Here is a 25896-nt window from a genome sequence, read left to right on the forward strand (position 1 = left end):
CTGGCAGAGGTTGGTGTCGTGGGTTCATGGCAAAGGCCTCCTGAGGATGAGTCCTGGGGTTTAAAGTTGGTCAGAATCAAGGGTTTGGCCTTGATCCTTTGCAGTGTTTGGTTATGAGGAGGGTAGGCCTCATATTCCCCACCCTAATTTTCTTCAGTCTCCATGTCCAACCCCCCATAGTTAGCTGGATGAGGCTCCTTCTAGTGCAGTAGCCTTCAAACTTTTTACCTCACCCCCCACCCCCCCAGAGCCAGGGCCATGGCTCGGGGGGGGTTTAGGGGGGAAGGAAGATGTGGTGAGGGACAAGGAGGCTGAGCCTGGGGCCACAGCTGGGGGTGGGAGCAGAGCCTCAGCGGGGGGCCAAGGCCAGCAGCCAGAGCACTGGGCATGGGGCCGGCAGCCAGGGCCGGGGCCAGGAGAGGAGCTGGATGGTGCTCCCTCCCGGCCCCTCTGTGGGGCATGGAACAGGCCCCAGCCGTGCCCCACCCCCGAACATTCCTCTGCACCCCCCTGGGGGGGCACACCCCACAGTTCAGGTACCTCTGTTCTAGTGTCTATTAACAGGGCTGAGCTGTGTGGAAGGAGATAGAGTTTCTGCACAGCCACCCAAGGCCCTTCCTCCTTCCTGGCTCCCATACCTCTTTGCTCCTTCTCTGCACAGTTCCCAGCGCCTGCCAGCCAGGAAGGTGTTCATGCCACTTCTGTAATAATGGTCTGCAATTCAAAATCATTGTGTTACCACCACAGTGCAGGGCATGGGGAATGCCCTGCCTCCGGCCTGCCCAGCCTAGGGTTGCCACCTCTGAGGTACAAAAAAGCAGGACATCCAGGATGATCCTGAGCCCAAAAAACTGCACAGCTGGAAGTGGGTGCAGAGCACTCTTACAGATTTCCTGGGAGAGCTACCTCACAAAAGGATGAACCTGGGAAAATTTGGACAGGTAGGAGCCAATGCCTCGCCTAAAGGGGTTTTCCCAAATGCAGCGCTTATGCTTTTTGTATTCTTATTTCCCTCTCCCTGCCATCTCCCCAGCAGATCCTCAGAGCTGGCCATGGCAAGCAGCAAGGACTCGGACAGCGAGCAGGTGGTACCAGACGAAGAGGATAGGCCAGACGTGAAGGCAGTGCAGGCCCGCTACCTCCGCAGCCCCTCCCCCAGCCAGTGAGTGTATTTGCCACAAGGGCTGCCACGGCTTCCTGACTGCATGTAACAAATTGCTTCCCCTTCCTCCCCTACCCCACACATACCCATCCTACTCAGATCAAGAACATAGCCTCAGGCTTCCCTTTCCTCTAAGAGGGAAGGATTTAGAATACCAGCATAGCCTGTGGCAGGGGGAGACGCTGTGGGGATGGAGCTCATGAGTTATTTATCTCATTCATTCATCTTAGATCACACACACACACACACACACACACACGCATTAGGAGGAAGCAGTATTGCTTTCCCACTCCTTATACTCTCCCTCCTCCTGTTAATTTGCAAAATTCAGATTGGCTTTCAAAATCCAGATATGTTGGGACCCAGGCTTTTGATTCATCCCATTTTTTGGATTGGCAAACCCCACGTGTGGATTTTAACCCCCCAGAGATTGAGGCTATTTGGATTTTGGGTTTTGGTTCAGGCCTATCTCTCACAGAAAGGCTGGGAACAAGGCAGGAGGATGCCACTTACAGGGCAGCAAAAGTTGGGCTTCTGCCAGTTTTGTGGTGTCTTTTAGTCAAAATAAGTGTGATGAGATTTTTTTTTTTTTTTTTTTTTTTAAAGTGCCTGCTTCCTAATGCAAAATGCCTGACAGGATTTCCCAGAAACTTTCAAATTGCACTTGGGGCAGGAAGTAGGGAGCAATAGAAAGATTCTGTCAGAAAGGAGATATTTTGGGGATTGTGGTTGTATGCAAATGGGGACTACGCAGGTTCCATTAACAGCCTTAACCATGAGGTATGCTACCAACAACAGCTAGAATGTTTACTTCATTTACTGTATTCATTAAAAAAAATGGCCCATGTAATTTTCTGGGCTCACGTGCAATATAATCATGTAGGAATATCGCCTAATCACCACGTCTTTCTACTCCTCCTCCTCACCTGATCAGCCATTCAGACTGAACAGAACCACCTCCCTCACCTATTACCTTTTCTGCCATCAGTACCAAATACCACAGTTAAAGTTGCAGAGACACTTCCATTCAAACGGCTACAAGCTGCCCTCCCAGGATCAGGGCTTGTAAACCGCTGGTGCACCTGTAACCCTCACACCTCCTGTTTGTGGTGTTCTGTCCCATCTAATGGCACTGAGACCACATGGTGGTGGTGGTGGGGGGCAAGAGAGAGAGACTGGCCAGTCAGGGGAAGGGCAGTAGTTGGAGGAACGGGACGGGGGTTCTTAGGAGGAAGATGTCCAAGGAGCTGTTCAAGTGGTGGCAGCAGCACAGAAACTCCTGCGGCCTACTGGCAGTAGCTCAGGACCATCACAACTCCCCCTTGAAGCCAGCACTAGAAGCAGTACTCACACAAAAGGTGTGCTCATCCCAGCACTTGAGGTACCAGCACACCCCTGTGAGGGACTCCAGTGCAGTCACTTTATGGTTTGGTTTTGTTGAGATGTGTGACGGGGTGGACTAAGCCCAGCAGCTCCCTGCTGGAGGCCTCAGGGCCCTGCCATACCCCATCCCAGAGAGGAGAAGTGGCCTAGAGTTGGCTGTAGGGAAAGAAGACAATCAAAGGGGCTGCAGGAGTGGCCAATCAGGTGCCAGGAGGGCTATATAAAAAGGAGCAGCAGAGATAGAGTTTGTCAGTCAGTTGCTGCCTGGAGCTGGCAGAGAGAGGACAGAGTTCATGGCTGGATGAAAGAGCAGCAGGACCACAGACAACTCAGAGCAGGCAGGGACCAGCAGAGCTGAGAAGGAGTTCCTGGCTGGCTGCTGGGACTGAGAAAGGTCTGAGCCCAGGGAGGGCTGCAAGAAGACAGTGTCTCCAGGGAGGAAGCCCTGAGGGTATGTCCACATACCAGGCCCGGGAGAAGGTAAAGACTGTATACCCCAGAAGGGGTTTGTTCTCTTCCACCTACAGACAGCGTGTGTGACTTGTCCAGAGGGCTGAGTCATTGAAGACCTGCCTAAGAAACCATTATCCAAGGAGAGGGTGCTTGTGCTACCGTGTTCCACAAAGTGAGTGATTGCAGGCATGCACTTGATCAAGGGGGCAGTCGCGAGAGGCAGGGAACACTCTGTTACAGCACCATAAACTGAGAGACTGCAAGCACATGCACCCTACCAGGGGGGCGCTCACCAGAGGCGGGTGCCAACCCCATTACAAGATGTTTCAGCAGTGGGTGGTGTTTTGGCAGTGAGTGGAGCTTCACAGTACCACCACTTTTTTTTGTCCAGGCTAACCCCAGCCCAGGACAAACCAGGGGATTCAACTTGTGCCCCAGGCACCATGCAGGTTAACTTGGAACGTTAAAGACTCAACTTGTCCAGCAGCAGCAGGAGGAGTTTGGGTCAGCACAGAGGGAGAAGGGGATATGGTTAGTAATACCAAATGATCCCTCCCCTACAAACTCCCCAGCCCTAATTGTAAGGAACCATTCCAAGAGGTGATGGGAATTTAAACTTCTTGGCTATCCACTGGGAAATCTGTTCAGAGTCTGGTCTATAATGTAGAGCCATCCCCTCAGCATGGGTTTCTGGGTGCCCCTCTCCCTAGCAGCACAGCTCCCTTTGGAGATGATACTATTGTCTGTGGCTCCAACAGCCATGCCCCATTCCTCCCTTTCAAACAGACTGCAGGCCTGGACATTCCACCACGCACATGGATTTATTTCCTCAGCAAAAGCTGAGCAAAGCAGTGGGGAGCATGCTACATGCAGTGGCTACTACCCTGCTCTTCTCCCTCCCTACTCCCAGAATCACACTTAGATTTGTGGAGCCTCCTGCAAATCCCTCTTCTGCAGATGTTGTGGGGTTTCCCACCCACTTTTGTTCCCCACTGCTCTACGTAGCAAACAGAAGCTAAATTCCCTGTCCGTAGTTGCTCATCAAGATTCTGTCCACAAATACTGGTTTGGGCTGAGACGCCACATGCTCAGTGTCAACCTGGAGGAGAATTTGGGGACCAAGCATGTGCAAAATCTGTTCAGACAGTCTTGACAGAGGGGAGAGGAAGGGTAATACACTTTCCCACTGTAAAAATTTGGTGCAGTTGTGGTCCCTGCCCTCCACCACCTCCCACCTCCATCTAATTGTATCAGCTGCGGTCTGAACTCTCTAACTCTTTCTGCACCAACCCATCACACTGCACAGTCCTTCCTGCCTGCCCCAGTCTCCCCAGCTGCTCCTGGGTTTGGAATGATGCTGTCCACCTATCCTCCCATGGCCAGTTGTTATGGGAACCAATTTAATCCATGCAGCTGGCAGCCAGGCTGGTGTGTGCAAAAGCCTGAGACGTCCAGGCCTTCTCATGGAGGAAGGGGAAACAGCCACAAATTCAAGTTAGAGAGAGAGAGAGAGAGTGTGTGTGTGAGACTCCACAGTCAGCTGTCTAACCCGAATGCCATGCTGGGCCCTGAGGACCAGAGTGGGGCACATGGGACAAGCTTCTCTGGGGTTTTATCCTTTACTTGCTCACAGTGAACTCAGCATGTCTTTCTTTAATATATTCTTTGTATATAAATCTATTCCTGGTGAAAGGTGTAGGATTGACAGCGCTGGAGATTGATGCCCTCTATTTATCCATTGAACAACTACAGCACCGGCAGCAGTAGAATAAGCTTCCTCTATACTAGCCCCTGTGGAAGTAACCCAGAGGGACCTCCTCCAAGGATGAGAGGGAAGCTCAGTATATATGACCTGTTCTGTCCTTGACACCTCTGTTGAGACTATCAACAAGAAGCCCAGTTAGCAGCAGTTTCAATGGAGGCTTTTTTATGTGGCTACCTCTCCCCTGGGAAGGGAATCGAGACCCCAAACTTATTTCACATAGTTCACAGCACCACTACGATTATATTAACGAACCCTTTAATTCATTTTCCATTGGCAATCAAAGGAGCACATTTTTGTTTGCAAAAATGTTCAGAGGCAGAGAATGGGTCACATATACTCATATAAATGTATATTCAATTGAGGGCAGATTTTTAAAGGTATTTAGGTGCCTCGTGAGATTTCCAAAAGCAACTAGTTGCCTAAAACACATTGATTTCAATGGGTGTTAGATACCTAGGTGCTTCTGAAAATCCCACTAGGTGTCTAATTAGCTTTGAAAATCTGGTTCTGAATGTACAAGCAGCCATCATGAAAGCTGTTGGTGGGGTTGGTAATTCTCGAGCCAGAGAACAGAAACAATACCATGTGACTTGATTGACCAAACACACAGTGAATGTCAAATTATGATGCAATCACTATGGTGAGTAGTTTGCAAGAGATCCACAGGCTGCCATATGATCACTTAAATCAAATAATCTGGAAGAACAAACACATCTGTAAAAGTCAAATAGTGTTTGCAGACAATTTGTTAACAGAAAAAGGGCCAAAACTGCAGCATAATTTGTTCTGAATTGTTCACCAAACTCTAGTCAGAAGCCACCCTTCATATAAAAGCAGAGCAGCAGACTTGGAGTAGACAGGTCTGGAATGGCACGCAGATATTAGTGATGAGGGAGGTACAAGAACTTATACGGAATAAAATGGATGTTTATAACTCTCTTTCTACCCCCAGATAGCTCCATCGATCTAGCAGTGGATGTCCTAGCCACTCAGGATACATTACTCCTGGGAGAGTTCTGTACAAAAAAATTAAAAAATCTGCTCACAATATTTTAAAATTCTGTAAAATTCTGCATATTTTATTTGTCAAAATAACACAATATAATCACACCAATTTTAATTATTTTGGTAATTTATTTCAAAATACCTGTCAGCAAATATATCTAACAATATAGACAACAAAAAAGATTCAGGAAATGTTTTTTGACAAATAGATTCCTTACTAGGCATATCAATAGAGAACTCTTGAGTAACAATTCATTTAAACTACAATACAGAACCATATTTTCCGAAACCCTCAAAAGCAGTGCAGAGAGCTAGGGGTAATGGAGGAGCTAAGGGAGAGGGAAATTATTGCTGGGAAGGAGCATGGGTGTGAACTTGGAAGATTGTTGGGTATGGATGGAAAAAGTATGGAACAGGTTTTTTGGGCGTCAGAGAAGGATTGTTAGGGAACTTCCCCCATGCAGACCCTGACTGACCCCTAGCTTCTCCCATTCAGTCAGGCACATCTGCCCCTGTCCCCCTGTGTCCTTTCACCCCCTGTACATGTGTCCCTCCACCCCCACTCAGACACCCATTCTCCCTGTCCCCCCTCAGCCAGCCCCCTCCCCATGTGTCCCTGCACCCCTTCCCTCCTGTCCCCATGTGTCTCTGTGCCCCCATTCAACCACCCTCCTTCCCCCATGTGGCCCTGCATCCTACTCCCCCTGTGGCCCTGTGCTTTCACTCCCATTCAGCCCCTGCCCCTGTTTATGACCCCCCAGCAACCCCATGCTGTCTGTCTCCTGACCTGGCCCAACAGGCACTGTGAAGAAGACACTGCAGGCTCTTTCTCTTCCCTATCATAGCTGGGGCTGGCCAGGAGCAGCTGCTCTGTTTTAGCGCCACAGTGTTCTCTGGTGGGCAAAAGGCAGAACTCCAGCAACTTTCTGGCAGAAGCTATTCGCTGCTGAAAAAAATAAAAATATGCGTGGCACATGAATTATGCATATACACAATGGTGAAAAATCCCCCAGAAGTAATACATCTATAGAGCAAGAGCCTGCAGCAGTGAGTCTCGGAGCCCAAGTCTATAGACTCTGGCTTATGGGGCTTGTGCCACTACGCTAAAATAGCTGTGTAAACATTCAGGTTGGAGCCTGGGCTCAGAAGCTATGATAGTGGGGTCGTCTTTAGTCTATACAGCCAATCCCTAGCGCCTCCTTCTACTATAACTAATGATAAACAAGAAGTGATTTTCAAGCAAGAAAACTAGCTGTGTGGATGTACCCTTGAATTCTCCTTCACATGAATAACCCATATAACAATCCCACCCCACCCACTACCTGCAGTCCTCCTTTGCAGGAACTCCCTCTCCAGGTCTGTTCTTCTGGAGTCTCCTTCCACTGACTTCAGATCCTCATTGCAGGCCTCACTCTCACCCACTTGCTGCCACATAGCCCGTCATTCCAACCTCCAAATCCTCTCCCACAGGACCCTCCACCACCTCTTGCAGACATCCTTTGGATGCCAGAGATCTCTTCCAAAGGCAGTGTGCAGAGGACACTTGTCACACTCTCCAGGGGGGAGTATCTTTCCCTCCATCCCTCATAAGGTCCTCTGTCTGCCCTCCCTGCTGCTCCCCTCTGAAATGGTTGAGAAGGGAAGCAATACCAGAGGTGCAGAGCAGATGAGGAAGTGTTTGTCTAATACCAATGTAATTGACTGGCAGGTATTCAGTGATATCAGACACAGAAACAGAAAGCATCTTCATGGAGCCTATCCACCTGTCATCTGCAGTAGCTGCTAAACAGATAATCAATGAAGGTAAGCGGATCAAAGGGGCAGGGTAAGTAAGAAAGACTTTGGTTGCACTTGGTTAGCCTCTTTCATCTGGGGATTTTAAAGTGCCAAACAAACTTTCATGAAGCCTCATAACCCCCTCCCCACCCCTGGCATGAGGTAGGGGGGTTATCTTCATTTTACATACCATTACACAGACATGTTTGGAGACTTGCCATAAAGTCACACAGTGAGTCAATGGCAGAGTCATAGAACACAGTGAAGGAATCCTGATTCATAGCTGCCTGCTCTAACCAGGAGCACTGGAACAATGGTGGAGGGGTAGGGGGCCATGGTCCCCGCACTTTTAAAAGTGGGAGGACTATGCCCTCCCACTTTTTACTGGCCGTAAAGGCAAGCAATGGTGGAGAAGAGGCAGAGAGGAGTGAGCAGGGGGCAGGGTCTCGGGGAGAAGGGGCAGTGCAGGAGCGGGGCCTGGAGGAGAAGCAGGGGTGAGGCCCTGGTTTGGGCACTGGTCTCCACCCCCACTGTTAGGGAGCTTCTGCCACTCCTGGCTCTAACCACTGGGCAAGCTCCCTTCCCCATATGCTTGGGATTAGAATGAGACTGCCCCAGACTCCTTTTCACTTGTAACCTTAGCCTATCTAGATCAACAAGGGATGAAAGGAAAGGTTACTGTGCTCAGTCCCCTATTAACTGTCTTGAGGCTACTGCCTGAGCACACACATGCACACATTTCAGATTGGGTGGGTGGAAACTGTTGAACAAAGTTAAGAAGCCCCCAGGATTGTTCCAGGGAGAAAGAATAGTGAATTCTTCACATGCGTTGAGTGACAGTCAGCTCATTCCAGAGCTGAAGACAAAGGAGGTCAAAGTGGATTCAGTTTGTCCAGGGATGTTGGAGTCCGCAGAGCAGCTGCTGGTGGAGGACCTGTACAACCGAGTTAAAGAAAAGATTGATGACACCAGCTTGTTCAACACACCGTGTGTGATGGACTTGCAGAGGGCACTCATGAAGGACAGGCTGGAGTCCCCCTGGGATCCTGTGGATGAAGTCTGGCCCAACGTCTTTATAGCAGAAAAGTGAGTAGGAACTTTTGTCCTTGAGATCGCACAAAATTTCTAGTGAAGGGTTTGATGGAGTCATTAAAGTCACCTCAGCATAATATATATTACATGTAATGCCTTTCATCCCCAGAGATCCAAAGACATTTTACAGTCTTTGTGTACAAAGATTACACTGCACTGAAAAGCAACCACTTCTGTGAAAAACCACAGCTTTTTCACCATGCTTACTGACACTTCAGAACAGTTTAGGAAAGGAAGGGAAAAATACCATATCCAATTAAAAGCACCTAGGAAACTGTAAGCAAAATGAAATTACTGCAGTTGGAATTTGGGCCAGACACAGGAACGCCTATTCCTTTAAAAAAGAGGGGGGGGAATGCCAGGCAATGTATTGAAGACAAGTGGCCAGGGTGTCTGTTTTATGGCTCTTCCAAAAGATAGCACCTTCAGCAGCCTAGTGCTCCCTAGCACTGTGCTGGGGCTTTGGTTCAGCACTGAGAGGGAAGAGTGCTATCTAACAAATCACCAGTAATGTGTCCTGCAGCACGTTGCTTCTCTTTGAGCATCTCTCAAGTAAGTACTGAATATAAACTGCTAGAAGACCATTGAGAGAGTGCTACTCCTCTGGCTAATCTTAGAGTAGAGGGAGGGAGGTTACTGTGTCTACAGACACCTCAGTCTCTTAGGCTGGACATGTCTGCATTTCAGCTTGTCTTCTGTTCACCTAAATGGGATAGAAACCCTACTCTAAGATGCTGAGTTGGCCCTATCTCCTGCTCCCATCTCACTTTCACCATTCACAGACCTTGACAGCCTGTGTTGCTACTCACAGTTCTGAAGTCTGCATCAGCCATTTGAGAGACAGAGCAGTCAGATTGTTGAGTGGAAAGGGTAAACTTGGGTGTCCGTATCGGTGTCTATGAAGCAGAGACAGCCTAACAGATAGAATATTCCTTTAAGCAGAGATCAGGTTGGGTAGGTTTGCACCAAGTTGGTGACTAAGTACTTCTCCCTGGCAGCCACTGATTTGTGCTCCAGAATCTCAGGTTTTATTTAAGAGTCTCTGGCTCTTATGATTGCAAAGGAAGCTTCAAAATGTGAAAAGAGTCTAAGTAATCCCCTGCTGTGTGCCTGAGTCTGCAGAGAGCCTGAAACAATAGATCTAAGAGATGTGAACTCTCTCATGTATCTCAATGGGAGTCAGCTTTGAAGACTAACTATGGCAACTTACATGTGAATATCGTTAATTATTATATTACTAATCAAAGCTTCCAAGAAAGGAGAGGCACTATCATAAGATGAGCATTTGCACAGTCTACTGAGAGTGTAATCTCATTTTGGAGTCATGATTGGGTGGTGGAGTCCTGAGTGCATGGACATTAAGCTGTGGCAGGAGATTGGGAGAGTATCCTCACATAATGTTTTTTCCAGTCTGTCCCTGAGTTTAAGGATGAAGGGAAAGTCCTGGCATGGGAATCTATCTAAGCTGCTGCTTCTAGGTCAATCTGAGTGCACAAATCATACATGTTAAAGATCTTGTCTTTCAATATCATGCACCTTTTCTTGCCCTTAGATTGTTCAGGGCTCTGGTACACATTCCTGAGCCAAAAACCTGTTCCTTGTCTAACCCCTCAGATTGCACAGGACCTTTATAAATATCCTTCCACAGCATTCACTGGGCTGGCAAAGAGTTATATTCAGCTTGGCTTGCCACTCTCCATTCCCCATTGTGTTCATTCTGTTCTGTTGTTTTTCCATTTTAGTCAAGCTATGGTTACCCTCTTACTGACATTTCCCCTTCTAACACCACCTCTGCTGGCCTCCTGGACAATGGACTGGCTCTCTCCAGCCTCAGAACAGGAGCCAACTTCTAATATTGCTTTCTCTTCTTTGGAGGAGTGTTGCAGTGAACAAAGGCCGTCTGAAGAGGCTTGGGATCTCTCATATCCTGAATGCAGCTCATGGAACTGGCGTGTACACAGGGCCAGATTTCTACAATGGTTTGAATATCCAGTACTTGGGCATTGAGGTGGATGATTTCCCAGAGATGGACATTTCCAAACACTTTCACCAGGCTGCTGAGTTCCTTGATGAAGCACTGCTGACATACAGAGGTAAGATAAGGAGATTGGGCTAGTTCCTGGACACTTGAAATCCAGTGATGCAGGAGGCATCAAAGAGAACATTTTGGACCAGATTTCTATTTTCCCTTTGGCTCCATTGTGTACAGCAGATTAAAGAGTTCCTGGTGAATACCGCAGGCCTAGTTCTGCACTGCCCCCACAGAAGGCCTATACACAGTGGGCATTCCAAGGTGGGGGTATGTCAAGAATGGACTGGAGATGGAAGGGGTGGATCAGGGATAGGAAGAGACATAGCTGATGTAGTTCTGCACCCCAGAGATCCCCTGCTGCAAGCCCTGCAACTGAATCTGCTGGTCTCCTGCCTGAGCCCTGACGCTCATGAATATGCTTTTTCGAGCCTATCAAGTGCTACTGTTGCAATAATATCCAGCTATTGGTCAAGACTATCTGCTGCTATGTCCTGTACACTGATTCCTCACCTTTGCTAGATTATCTACTACAGAACAGTAGGGGTCACTGTGCTACTGAAAGACAAAACGGGTAATGCGTTTCTAGGTGGTGTGACAAAGCTCTGTCCTTGCCTCCTTGGGTTCCGCGTTTCCTGGCAGATTTTGCTAGCCTCAGAGGCTCACTGTGACCCTCCACGTAACCCTTCTCTCTCTAGAGACAAGGGTCACAGTCTACTGAGCCATTTTCATCATAAGCCAGTGAGAGAGGTGAGGAGAAGTTATCTTTCCTTGCACAGTCTCTGTTGTCTCCCAGTCTCAGTGATTAATCAGGGGGCAAAGATGTGGGGGGGGAAGCCCGGGCCCATCCTCTACTCCAGGCCCCAGCCCAGGGATCCTATTAATATCAGCTATGGTAGCTGACCTTTTAGAAACATGACATGTACAATTCCCTGGGCTACTTCCCCCACACAGCAGCCCTCACTTCCTCAAGCTCCACTTCACCCTTACCTCAGGGCCTCCTTCCTTGTGCCTTATATGGTGTGTACTATTCAGCCTCTCCAACAGCGCAACTTCCTCCCACAGCCACCTGACTAACTGGGAGGCTTTTAACTAGTTTCAGCCAGCCCCTGATTGGCTTCAGGTGTCCCAATCAACCTAGCATTCTCCCTGCCTTCTGGAAAGTTCTTAATTGGCTTCAGGTGTCTTAATTGACCTGGAGCAGCTTCCATTTCACTTATCCTGGTACCAGAGATTTGTTTAGCCTGGAGCTAATATATCTATCTCCCACTACTTTTCTATAGCCATCTGGCCTTGCCCCGTCACATATCTCCCCTGCTCTGCTCAACACCATAGAGTTGGGCAACTTGGGATGCCAGGCAGTATGCTCGTGACAGACCATCAGTGTTGCCATGCTGGCATCCAGCCCTGTGCTGTATGCGGAACTGGAATGGTTGGAGGGATAAGAACTACCTGGTGACCCTTGCATTCTTTTCCTTATTCCGCTGCATCCACTGGAGGGGTGCATGGTCCATCACAAGAGTAAATCGCCAGCCTAAGAGGTAATAACGCAGTGTCTCCATAGCCCATTTGACAGCAAGGCATTCTCTCTCGACTACTGCGTATTTCTGTTCTCTTGGGAGAAGCTTTCTGCTTAGTTAGAGGATCGGGTATTCCTCCTCTCCCACCATTTGCGACAGAACTGCCCCCAACCCCACCTCGGAAGTGTCTGTTTGTAAAATAAATTCCCTGTTAAAGTCCGGGGCTATGAGTATGGGATCATTACAGAGGGTCGTCTGAAGGTCTGTAAGTGCCCCCTCTGCTGCGTCGGTCCACTTTACCATGTCTGGACCTCGGGCCTTCACCAGGTCCGTTAGGGGACTTGCCCTAGTGGCGAAGTGGGGAATAAAATGTTGGTAGTAGCCTACCATGCCTAGGAATGCACGGACCTGCTTCTTTCTGGTCGGCTGGGGCCAGTTTTGAATTGCCTCTAGCTTATTCATTTGGGGCTTCACTATGCCCCTTCCCACAATATATCCCAGGTACCTAGCCTCTGCTAGCCCTATGGCGCATTTAGTGGGATTAGCAGTGAGGCCAGCCTGCCTTAAGGTGCGCAGTACTGCCTCAACTTTCTCCAAGTGGGTTCCCCAGTCTGGTGTATGGATGATGACATCATCTAGGTATGCAGCTGCATAACTAGTATGGGGACGCAGCAGCTTATCCATGAGGCGCTGGAATGTGGCTGGGGCCCCATGTAGCCCAAAAGGGAGGACGGTGTACTGCAATAGCCCATCCGGGGTGGAGAATGCTGTCTTTTCTTTAGCTTCTTTGGTCAGAGGAATCTGCCAGTACCCTTTCATCAGATCCAGTGTAGTCAAGAATCGGGCACTACCAGTCGGTCAACCAGTTCGTCGATGCATGGTATGGGGTATGCATCAAAGTGGGATATTTCATTCAGTCGGTGAAAGTCATTACAGAATCTTATGGTACCATCAGGTTTAGGCACTAAAACAATTGGACTGGACCACTGACTGTAAGATTCTTCAATAACCCCTAATTCTAACATTTTCTTTACTTCAGCCTTGATTTCTTCTCTTTTGGCTGCTGGGATTCGGTAGGGTCTCAATGTTACCTTGGCTCCGGGGATCGTGCGGATATGGTGATAGGTCTCAGTCGTCCGCCCTGGTTTTGTAGAGAACACATCTCGGTTGCGATTAATCATGTTGGCTGCCTCGATCTTTTGGATCGGCGTCAAGTCGGATGATATCCTCACTTGCTTGTGTAAGTTATCCTCCTGGGGAAGGGTCTCCTGCATGACTAAGCATGCCTCTCGATCGTGCCAAGGTTTTAGAAGATTGCTGTGGTAAATTTGTTCCGATTTCCGGCAGCCTATCCCAAGGCTTCGATTACTTCGTAGGGTCCCTCCCACTGGGCCAACCGTTTACTTTCTGCTGTGGGCACCAGTATCATCACCCGGTCCCCTGGTTAGAACCGTTGAAGCTTCACTTGGTGGTTATAATGGGCTTGTTGGGTCTCCTGTGCTCTCTCCAAGTGTTCCCGTACAATGGGCGTAACTCGGGCTATCCGATCTCTCATCTGCAGTACATGCTCAACTATATTCCTTCCGGGATTTGGCTCCTCTTCCCAGGCTTCTCTGGCTATATCCAATATGCCCCGAGGGTGGCGCCCATATAGTAGTTCGGATGGAGAGAAACCCGTGGAGGCTTGCGGAACCTCCCGGATGGCGAACATGAGGTAAGGCAATAGAGTATCCCAACCTTTCCTATCCCGGCTCACCACTTTCCTGATCATGGCCTTGAGGGTCCTATTGAATCTTTCCACAAGGCCATCTGTTTGCGGGTGGTATACAGAGATCCGTAGGGCTTGTACATGGAGCAATGAACAGAGATCTTTCATCAACTTGGACACGAAAGGTGTCTCTTGACCAGTCAGTATCTCCTTGGGTAGCCCAACCCGGGCAAAGATCTGTACTAGCTCCTTAGCTATTGTCTTGGAAGCTGTGTTGCGTAGGGGAACATCTTCTGGGTACCGGCTTGCATAGTCCAGTACAACAAGCACATGTTGGTGGCCCCGAGATGTCTTCTCTAGGGGCCCTACCAGATCCATGGCTATCCGTTCGAAAGGAACCTCTATTATTGGAAGAGGTATCAAAGGAGCCCACAAGTATGGGCGAGGGCTATGTAACTGACACTCCGGACAAGAGGTGCAGTATCACCGGACATCTTCATGTACTCCTGGCCAGAAGAACCTCCTCAGGATCCGTGCCTGGGTTTTCTCTATCCCTAGGTGTCCTCCAAACAGGTGACTGTGGGCAAGACTCAGTATGGCTTTTTGATGTTTTTGTGGCACCAGAAGTTGTTGTATCTCTTGCTCCTGCATTTGCACCACGCGGTACAGGAGATCTTTCTTCACTATAAAGTAAGGTCCGGGACCCCGGACCTTCCCATCCACGGGTATCCCATCGATCTCGGCCACCTCTTTCCTGGCATTATCATATCTGGGGTCCTCCGCCTGGTCCCGCCCAAAAGTGTCTCTCCGAGGACTCACCTGCCCAAGCTCCAAGGGGCTGGTTTCTGCTTCTTCCAATGGCTCGCCGCTGTCATGGCTGGGGGCAGCCTCTGGCTCACCTTCTGTGGTGGAAGTTTCTCTGTTGGCTGCTCGCATCCATCTGCCTAATAGGGAGGTCTTCTGGCCCTGGGTCAGGATCCGGGTTCCCAAGGCCTTCGCAGCCTTCCTCTCTTTTTTTGTCTTCCGGGGGGCTGAGAACAGTTCCTGAGAAATCTCAGCGAACATCGGGGGTTGACATTCCCCCGGTGACAAGTCTCTGTCCTCAGGGTCCCCACCTCCCTCCTGCCTCTCCGGGGGGAGTAAATTATCAAACCCTGGATAATCCCTCCCAATGACTACAGGATATGGGAGTTTAGGAACTACGCCCACGGTCACCTCAATGGGGTTTCCCTGAACCTCTGTCTCCACTGGGATGGTGGGGTAATGGCTCATGGCCCAATGCATGCACATCACTGCTACGCGTTTAGATTGTAACAGCTGACTACTTTTTACCAGCTTACCCGATATGAGGGTGATAGCACTCCCAGAGTCCACAAGCTCTGTGATCTCTGCTCCATTTATCCTCACTGGCCTGGTGTAATTAGCTGGGCTAATGCAACCCCCGCGAGGTGGATAAGGGAGCATGGGACCTCCCAATCCGCCAAGTTACATTGCATACGCTCCTCGGTGCTGGGACACTGTGCTGCTATGTGTCCTCACTCCCCACATACATAACATCTATAATTGCTTTTAATCACTCCCCTATCCCTGGGGCTAAGGGTTTAGTCCCGGGGTTCCCCCCCCTCAGGCCAATCCCTTCCTTCTGGGGTCCCCGCTGGTTTTTGGCCCCCCCTTTCTTCCACCTAGGACTCGCCGGGGGTTTGGCTGCCCAACCTTCCAGAGTTGGGGTCGGGTGCTTGCTTCGAAAGGGGCCTTCCTTGGGTAGTCGGGTCAGTTCCCTGGCTGTCATCCATCTTTCTACCAGTGTGATCATCTCGTCATACGTGGACGGATTGTTCTGGCCTACCCATTTGCGGAGATCTGGCGGCAGTCCCCACATGTAATGGTCTATGATCAGGATCTCCAAAATCTCCTCCAGCCTGCACACCTCGGGCTGTAACCACTTCTGCGCGAGGTGTATGAGGTCAAATAGCTGGGACCTCGGGGGTTTGTTCTCCTGGTATTTCCACTCATAGAACCTCTGGGCCCTTACTGCTGCCGTTACCCCTGATCGTGCTAGGATCTCTGCCTTCAGATGGGTATAGTCAGTGGCATCCGTGGCAGGCAAGTCAAAGTAGGCCTTCTGGGCCTCTCCACACAAAAAAGGGGCGAGAATGCTGGCCCACTGCTCCTGGGGCCACGCCTCATGCTGAGCAGTCCTTTTGAATGAGAGGAGATATGCCTCTACATCATCTCCTGACGTCATCTTTGGCAGACAACCAGTGGCCCTCAGGGTTCACGTCCCGTCGGACCCCCGGGCCTGGGTGATGAGGATCTTCAGCTGATCCACCACCTCTCTCAAGAGGGCACGATCTTGGGTCGCCTAGCTCATCAGTAATTGATTGGTTTCCTGCTGTAGCCGCATAGACTCCTGTTGTGCCATTGCCTGAACCCAGGTGGCCTCCTGCTGGGCTGCCGTGGCTTGTACCAGAGCTCTTACCACCTCCTCCATTGTGGTACAAAGCAAACAAACAAACCAAACCAAAAAAAAATCCAAAACCCCAGTGCACTTTTTTTTTAAAAACCTCTTTCTTCCGCCACGCTGTGAACGAAATCCCACTTCTCACACCAATTGTGACAAAGCTCTGTCCTTGCCTCCATGGGTCCCGCATTTCCTGGCGGATTTCTCTAGCCTCAGAGGCTCACTGTGACCCTCCACGTAACCCTTTTCTCTCTAGAGACAAGGGTCACAGTCTACTGAGCCATTTTCATCATAAGCCAGTGAGGAGAAGTTATCTTCCTTGCACAGTCTCTGTTGTCTCCCAGTCTCAGTGATTAATCAGGAGGCAAAGGTTCGGGGGGGGAGCCCAGGTCCACCCTCTACTCTGGGCTCCAGCCCATGGACCCTATTAGTATCAGCTGTGGTAGCTGACCTTTTAGAAACATGACATGTACAATTCCCTGGGCTACTTCCCCCACACAGCAGCCCTCACTTCCTCAAGCTCCACTTCACCCTTACCTCAGGGCCTCCTTCCTTGTGCCTGATATGGTGTGTACTACTCAGCCTCTCCAACAACGCAACTTCTTCCTACATCTCCTGACATCCACACCCACCTGACTAACTGGGAGGCTTTTAACTAGTTTCAGCCAGCCCCTAATTGGCTTCAGGTGTCCCAATCAACCTAGCATTCTCCCTGCCTTCTGGAAAGTTCTTAATTGGCTTCAGGTGTCTTAATTGACCTGGAGCAGCTTCCATTTCACTTATCCTGGTACCAGAGATTTGTTTAGCCTGGAGCTAATATATCTATCTCCCACTACTTTTCTATAGCCATCTGGCCTTGTCCCGTCACAGTGGTTATAGCCAAAGTCCTGCATGCTCTGTTGGACCTAAATTTTATGGCAATATATCCCATGGCCTGGTTATTTCTATGGAACTCTGGTATAGCATTCTGGAAATTCTGTAGCCATATCAGCTAAAATTAAAAATAGAGATCTTAACTGAATTAAATATGAAAATGAATACTACAATCAGTCTTCAGTATCCCTTGTGTTATTTATTTTCATACTAAATTCACTTAATTTTATTCTGCCCTTACATTTTGAATGTGGTGCTAATTTTTATGTTGACAACGTAACTACATTGCACAAGGTCTCAGTAGGAAAAGCTGGTGAGCTAATAGGAGGCAGCTGGGGCTTCTGGCACATAGGAATTTGTGAGAGGCAGTGTGAGGTAGTTGGGGAAGTTGAATGTTTCTGGTAAAATATCAATAGTGAAATAGCTGACATTTTAGATTTGCTTTGCTGGGTTTCAGAGTGAATAGCACATTGATATACATGGGATAAATGGGAGAAGTTCAAACATCTGAGACGTATCGTTCCAGGTTATCTGTGGATTCAGGCAGATGCCAGTGCATCAGTTATGCTCATGTCCTGTTTGGAAGGGTTTTTGATTTGGTTCTCTCTTTTTATTTTTTTAATTTTTTTGGTAACTGTAAAGAGTTAGAAAAGTCATTTAAAAAGACAGAAATCTTCCATTCTGAAGTACAATTTTTCAGCAACAGGTAGGTTCTGTGCAGGGCTGGCTCCAGCTTTTTTGCTGCCCCAAATGGCAAAGGAGAAAAAAAAAACAAGCCTGGCTCAGCTGCCGCCGAAGTGTTGCGAAAGAGGAAGAGAGGGACTGCAGGGCCCGCCGCCGAAGACCTGGACATGCCGCCCCTTTCTATTGGCTACCCCAGGCACTGGCTTCCTTCGCTGGTGCCTGGAGCCGGCCCTGGTTCTGTGGCAAATGCTATGGAACATGGAATATACAGTGCCTTGATTATAACATGTCTTTGGTGGTATTATAAGGCAGTGGAGCAGCTGTGTCAGTTTATCAGATTGCAGGCTCAGCTATATCAGTCTGCCACCTGGCTATTCCAGTTCTAAGACCCAATATAACTCTGCATGCTCATCATTCTGACCTATAGCAATCTAGATTTAAGTGCACCCCAATGTGGCAGATCTGAGCCCTGGCAAAAATTCAATTAATAATTTAATATTTATCTAAGGCTCTCAAAGTGCTTTACAGACATTAACTAATGAATTAATTTGTCCTTCCAATGGCTTTCTTGAGCTTAGTATTAATATTCCCATTTTATACCCGGGGAGACTGAGGCATGGAGCAGATAAGTGACTTAGACAAGGTCACACAGCAAGTCAAGAGTATTGTAAGACTTGACTCACTAATGTTTGTAAAGTGCTTTGAGATTCTTTGATTAAATGCACTATATAAGTGCAAACTATTAATACAATTTCTGTAGTTAGCTTATTTTAAAATGTGCCCATCCATAGCTCGTAGCACATGTACACATGTTACTTGGTATTATTTTGATTGTCTCAAATTTTAATTAGGTAAATCAAAGAAACAAAGAAAAACAAAGAAAAAAATACTTAACATTGGTCTGATCTAAACCCCAGTGAAATCAAGAAATCCATTGACATCAATGGATTTTGGAGCAGGTCCTATGGGATGCATTGCAGTTTAAACCTTGTAGGTTATTGAAAGCATCTGATACTTTTATATTTCATACCTGTAGGTAAAATCCTGGTAAGCAGTGAAATGGGAATCAGTCGCTCGGCTGTGCTGGTGGCTGCTTACCTGATGATCTTCCACCACATGACCATCTTAGAGGCCCTGCTGACTATAAGGAAGAAGCGTGCCATTTATCCCAATGACGGCTTCCTGAAACAGCTCAGGGAGCTCAATGAGAAGTTGCTGGAGGAACGAGAGCAGGAAGACGCTGGGGATGACGATGACACAGCCAGCCAGAATTCTGTCATCGAAGCAGGGACCCATTCCCTGCTGTCTGGAGTGGAGGTCTCTGGGAGTGTCATGGGAGCCAAAGTGCACTCCATCACAGTAGAGGAAGAGGATACCAACAGCATTCTGGGAAGTGTCATGAGTTCTTCATCCATGGGAAAAGTTAGCTTGGTTTCCAAAAAGCCCACTCTGATCAGTGAGGAGGAGGAGGAACAGCTGTATGAGGAATGGAGGCAGAAGCAAGGCCTGCCAACAAGGGAACCACCAAATCAGGATGTGGAAAGCACGCCTCCAAAACTTCCAGATCAGGGAGAAGAAGAATCTGAAGAGAATGTGGAACAGATGATTCAAGAGTGGCAGAGTCGAAATGCAAAATATGAAAAGGAAGGTTATTGGCTATCCAGGGAGGAGGATGGAGTCTCCAACATGGGAGAAAGGCCGTATCCTTCAAGTGAACTGGGTGACGTGGAGAGTGTGAGTAGCCTTGACATCCGAATCCTGAAGCAACAACTGGAAGCCAGCAGCATCAACAGGCTGAGGAGGGGCCGCACAGACTCTGTGTCTACGGAAAGCACCTGGGATATGTGGAACCAGAGGCTGCTGGAGATTGAGAAGGAAGCTGCTCAGAGATACCGTTCCAGGAATAAAAGTGGTGATGATAGTCCAGAACCAGAACCAGAACCAGGAAGAAAGGGAAGAGATGTGGATGTGGAGAGTGTTATCTCGGACACCAGCTCCTTTCATAACTTCTGCAAAAAGAACAAAGACAAGCTGACCCCTCTTGAAAGGTGGAAGATCAAGAGAATCCAATTTGGCTTTCACAAGAAGGATTTAGAATCTTCTGTGTCCCCCAAGATGGAAGATGGCAGCCAGCCAGTAGAGGAGGCAGCAGAAGAAGAGAAGGATCTATCCGATGTCAACCTGACAGCTTACCAGGCCTGGAAAATAAAACACCAGAAGAGGGTGGGCAATGAGAACAAGGATGATATTGTGGAGCTTGCCAAGTGCGAAGATTCTGCTTCAGCCAAAAGGAAGCAGAGGAGAATGGAGTTACTTGAACATTCAAAAAAGATCCTGGAAGAAAGCCAGTCCCTGTGCAGCTGGGAGACAGAGAGCGCAATGAGTGGGAGCATCCCGCTGTCATCTCTTTGGTCCTCAGCACCTTCCATAAGCGGTGCTGAGGATTCAGCTTCTTCACTGAGCATACAGAGCAACCGGTCATCTTTACCTCAGAACAGAAGCAGTGCTGGGGCTATGCAACCCCAAATGCCAGCTATACCTCTGCCCAACATCCCAGTTGGCCAGGGTGATGCAATATCCATGGCCAGCATTCAGAACTGGATTGCCAGTGTGGTTAGTGAAACCATTGCTCAGAAACAAAATGAGATAAGGATGTTGTCCCACCCGCCCTCCACATTGGCCTCCAGCATTAAGTCAGGTGACTTTGGCAGATGCCTCGACGATGACAAGGCCTCCCTTCTCAGTGCACAGAGTGGCTTGTCTGTAGCTAGCTCTCTGCTCCGCCAGAGGGACATGAACGGTGCTGACACCCAGTCCATTCTGTCTTCCAATGCCTCAATGAGCGTGAGGACAGGAGGGTCTAGCTCAAGCATGAGGGGGACTCAAACAAGCAAGCCACTGTACAGCCTCTTTGCAGATGACATTGACCTGAAAAAACTCAGCCGGAAGGAGAAGGAGATGCAAATGGAGATGAGAGAAAAAATGTCAGATTATCAAATTGAGAAGCTTGTCAGAGACAACAAGCGCAGCACTTTATTTAAGAAGAAGAAGGCCCAGGGAGAAGATGAAGAAGAGAAAGTTGAAGACAACACAGAGAACACAATAGGTGGCATTCGGTACCCCTTCCAAACAGATCTTGACAGAACTGATACAGCTTCTGCTTTCTCCGGTCAGTTTGCAAATACTGGTACCAGGAATTCAGAGGTGGACACCAATGTTAATAAGTGGCTGAGTGGCCTGAAAGCAGAAGGAAAGACATCATATCATGACCATGCTGAAAAGGCTAGAGAGAAATACAATAGATCATCCACTCTCAGAGAGGTGGACTCTGAAGCATGCAAGTATAGCTTCTCCAGATCCCAAAGTGAAGAGGTGGATAGTTCTTCTTCCTATCAGTGTAAAGGTGATTCACTGAGAACCACATCAAGATTTTCCTCTACCTCTGCAAAAGAGGACAAGGAAATGTACAAGTTCACACGAACAAAGGTCAGAGAGACAAGTTCTAGGGAAGAAAGCCCAGAGCCATCCTATGATTCTGAATCCCCAGGACCATCAACGCAGAGTCGAGTCAGATCCCGTCACTTGGAAAAATCTGAAGAGGAGTCTAGTTCCAACATGTCAGAATTTGGAGCAAAGAGAAAGTTCATTCAGAGTTTTTCAAAGTCTGAAGAGGACGGAGACAGAGAAGAGAAGGTGGAAGAAAGAGAAGAGAGGTTTGCATCAAGGCAATTCTCACAGTACAGACGAAGCACCCACAAGGAAGAAGAAATGGATGATGATGCCATTATTGCTGCCTGGAGAAGCCGGCAAGAAGAAACTAAGGCAAAGCTCCGGCGAAGAAGAGAGGAATGACTGAGGACAAGGTTGTTAAGGCACCATCAGGACTGAAGTGGGGTCCCAGCCTCAGCAGGCGTCCCAGACACAGATGTCTCACCTGAATCACTCATCATTATATTTCAGATCATCTTTCATGATTTCCAGGGCACTGCTGATGTCCTGCAGAAGCTTTCTTCACCTTAATCAACAGACTTGGAGGAAGAAGGTTAATCACTTGAAGTGTTTGTGGTTTGTCAAAAAGAAGAAGCTTGTGCTAAATGATTAGCATAGGTGTAAATAAATCTTTAGGAGACACTTGTAGCTGGAGAATATTTTAGTAACAATAGCAGGTAAAGCTATTCTGCCCCCTGACCCACAAGTCAAGAGTTTGGGGGGGCGGGATAGCTTAGTGGTTTGAGCATGGGCCTGCTAAACCCAAGGTTGTGAGTTCAATCCTTGAGGGGGCCATTTAGGGATCTGGGGCAAAAATTGGGGACTGGTCCTGCTTTGAGCAGGGGGTTGGACTAGATAACCTCCTGAGGTCCCTTCCAACTCTGATATTCTATGGTCAGGTCTTGTTTTGATTATTTCACTTTTCTGGAGTCATTAAAGAGTCACTAGCATTATTTCTAGCTTTGTTTTGATTATAAATGGGGGGATAGGGAACTAACAACCTTCTCTAGATGCTTGACAGTGTGGTTTCATTTCTTATCAGCATTGCTTTTTTGATGTGGAAAATATTGAGGGGTTTTTTTTAGTACAGTATGCCTTTTCTTATTAAGCACAAGCCAATTTGGCTTTTTTATGTGTACTTCATCAGTGTCATGAATATCAGCATGATTTTGGGGAATACATTTAACGTTTGCTCCACTGAGTAGCTGCAGCAGGACAAAATATCCATTAAATGTAGCTATTGTGGGGATTTATATTTTAGGGTTTCTTAATTTATTTGCTGTCAATTGGTTGAGACTACAGGGAAGAAAGCGACTTTGAAACTCAAGAATAGTCCCATACTGTATATAGCATAAGGCCAAACTGTGAAATTACTACTTGACAGTGTCTGACCCTTTTAAAAATTATTATATTTAGGGTGGTGGATCTTGACATGTATATAGTAGAGCTAACATAACCTATATAGTAACAAGAAAAGAACTAGATAAGTTCATGGAGGATATGTCCATCAGTGGCTATTAGCCAGAATGGACAAGGATGGTGTCCCTAGCCTCTGTTTGCCAGAAGCTGGGAATGGGCGATGGGGATGGATCACTTGATGATTACCTGTTCTGGTCATTCCCTCTGGGGCATCTGGCATTGGCCACTGTCGGAAGACAGGATATTGGGCTAGTTGGACCTTTGGTCTGACCCAGTATGGCTGCTCTTATATTCTTATGTTCTAAGAATGCATCCTCCTTGTTAGAAGTTTAATACACTAATGGATCTGTCTGTGTAATACCACTGCCCACAACTGGATGGAATTAGACCCAGCCCAATGTGATTATGTCTCCTACTAGTTGCTTGAGGTCTACAAGAGGGAAAAATACTTAATACTATTGACTGCTTAGTAGTCTTAATAATGGATATTCTGATCTCGTTCAAAAGGTAGAAGTGTGTTTTGAAGGATAGGTCTTGAGTTCAATTTGACTCATGCATGTATGCAGTTCAGCTGGTGCCTGTCTGTTATGTCTGTAGTCCGATTGTGTCTTTTATTATTTTTCAGCATTATTGCCTGAAATAAAGGGTGGTACTCATACCAATCTCTGGTAATAAACAAATGGGTGACTAATATATGCTGAAATACAACATGCAAAGACTACAGCCCTAAGAGAAAATCTTATTTCTGTTGAATGATAACTCTGTGGTAATTTCACAATTATTTTCAAGAGATGGCAGTTGTAATTGGCCTCTGGGTTAAAGTCAGCATGCTCCATGTTCATTTACTTCAGAGACCCTGGTTCTAATCCTTGCCATGGTGTGCTGAATCCTATGAAGTTCCATGTGACAAGACAACGCATCTAGACACCACTGTAGGAGTTATTTGTGTGGACTGTACATCACTTTAAACCTCTTACACATGAAGACACTTACTATTTGGCTGAATAATATAATATGTTACCAGCCAAATTTCCCATTTTCCCCTCAAATCTTATCTCAAAATACCTTTAGACAACTTCCATCACTGATCTCCACTCTGGAATTATCTGCTCCCTCTCCTGTTTAGATTATATTTTGAAACACCAGACACCTCCGCAACAGCATTCCTAAAACTAAATACAAGTAGAAACCCAGGTAGAGACCTGTCATTGGTGTAATAGTCTTCCCTCAAAAATAGTTTTGTCTTTCTGTGTCTTTTCATCTCATCTCCCTTTCTCCATGATTTTGAGAGATAGATATTGTTATGATTTTATCACTTCTCAGTGTGGTAACTCCCTAATATGAATTGTAAGCAACACAAGGCATGGACTTTATCTTCCTACTTGTCTGTGTGGTGCCATGCACATCAGCAGTGTTATCTACATAATAATTAATGTTAAAATGTGTCTGTCTTTTTAAAAATTCAGTAGAAGCTTAGAACCATTTCACTCAACTATCCCTCATTGACTGGACTTCTGGATCTGTTAGATGTAAGGATCCAAGATGAGGTTAACCACTAGAGGGTCAGCGATCTATGAGTGAAGGGGCTTCTCAAAATCACATGATTAAACAATAACAGAAGGAGAGAAATAAGAGAAGGAACAGATTTTACTTATTTTGTTTCTTTGCAGTAAATTCAGATTACATTTTTCATTTAAACTGGATCCCAGGGCTGTTGCAGAATTAAATTATTCAAGACAGAGGACAGTACATGATCATATAACAAGCCTGAAATGCTCCACCCTGTTAGCAAGTTTTGACCCTTCTGGGAAAGGATTAAGTGGGTTTTGCTGACTCACTGAGGTAGGTGGCTTATTACTGCACTTGCATAAAAGGGGAATGGAAATGGCTGTCTGGGGAGACAACCTAGGATGTGGGCTGAGCAGTCATGAGAGAAACCTGAGAAGCAGCTGAACTTTCTTTTCTTATTGCTGGTATCTTTGTTAATAAAGCCAAACCCCCAAAGCAGGAAGGGGGTGATTTTGGACTCTACACATTTTGTGGACTGTGTCTGAAAGCATATTGGGAAAGGCTCCAGCTCACTGGTATAAATTACATGAAACAGTGACATAAAGGCCTTGCATGGTGAAAATATTAAAGCATTCAGTCATAAGGCCAATAACCAAGAGGGAGAGAAATGAAGAGGTCTGGAGGCAGGGTAGAAAAGTCAGATTTTAAGATGAGAATTTAAACAGAGATAAAGAGGAGAGATACACAAAGACTGTTTCAGGCAACCAGAGTTGATGAGGGATTGGCTTTTATACTAACTGCAATCGTCTGGTGCTAGATTAGTGGACTAGATAGGTATCCAAAATGTATCCAGGCAGACTACCTTTCTGTGACCCTCCGATAATGCCTCAGCTTCCTCCTCCCCACAATCCTTCAGTGAAAGTGAGCAAGAAGGCACTTGGACTGGGATTGATGTTTTTGTACAGCTTCACATGCCTGCTGCATGCAGGAGGGTTTGACTTTTGTCATTTTGGAATGCGGGGAAGGGCAGGGAGGTTCACATGACCAGTTTTACCCTAAAGTACCCTCAGTACTCTAGAACTGAAGGCACCCAAAGCTGCATTAGTCCCAAAGTATTTCAAAATCACAAACTCAGGAGGCTTTTATTATTACACTGTATCTAGGGTGCTCCAAAATCTCAGTGCCTAGGGGCATCTTACTGCTGCACCATGGCTAGTAGTAGTCACCCAGGACAGAGCTGCACATGAGGCCTAGTGCTTCACAATGCTGCAGCCCATACCTGGAGCAATTTGGTGTCTCACGTTTTACAATCATAATTTGGGAAGAGAAAGCTTGTGAAACTAAAGTAAAATCCAAATATCTTTTTCATTTGAGAAACACCTGCTTTGGAGATTTTTATGATCCTGTGTTCTGCATATGTAACGCCGACAGAGCCCAGTCATCGACAGGAGGGATCAAACCGGGAACCTCTGGAGCTTAGTGCATGAGCCTCTACAGCATGAGTTAAAAGCCAACTGGCTGTTAGCTAATGCTGTACAGCAGACTCATATAACTCTCTAAGTGGTATT

General features: G+C 47.3%; 1 protein-coding gene across 1 annotated transcript; it reads left to right on the forward strand.

Moving 5' to 3' along the window:
• Positions 1–1052: 1052 nt before the first annotated feature.
• Positions 1053–21763, forward strand: STYXL2 (serine/threonine/tyrosine interacting like 2). Its single transcript, XM_077807289.1, has 5 exons — positions 1053–1162; positions 7477–7571; positions 8399–8630; positions 10512–10729; positions 18948–21763. Exons 1-5 carry the CDS (start codon positions 1053–1055, stop codon positions 21761–21763), a joined length of 3471 nt encoding a protein of 1156 aa, XP_077663415.1.
• The last annotated feature ends 4133 nt before the right edge of the window (positions 21764–25896 follow it).

Source organism: Eretmochelys imbricata, chromosome 1 (assembly GCF_965152235.1).
Source record: "Eretmochelys imbricata isolate rEreImb1 chromosome 1, rEreImb1.hap1, whole genome shotgun sequence".
In the NCBI taxonomy this organism is placed as follows: domain Eukaryota; kingdom Metazoa; phylum Chordata; order Testudines; family Cheloniidae; genus Eretmochelys; species Eretmochelys imbricata.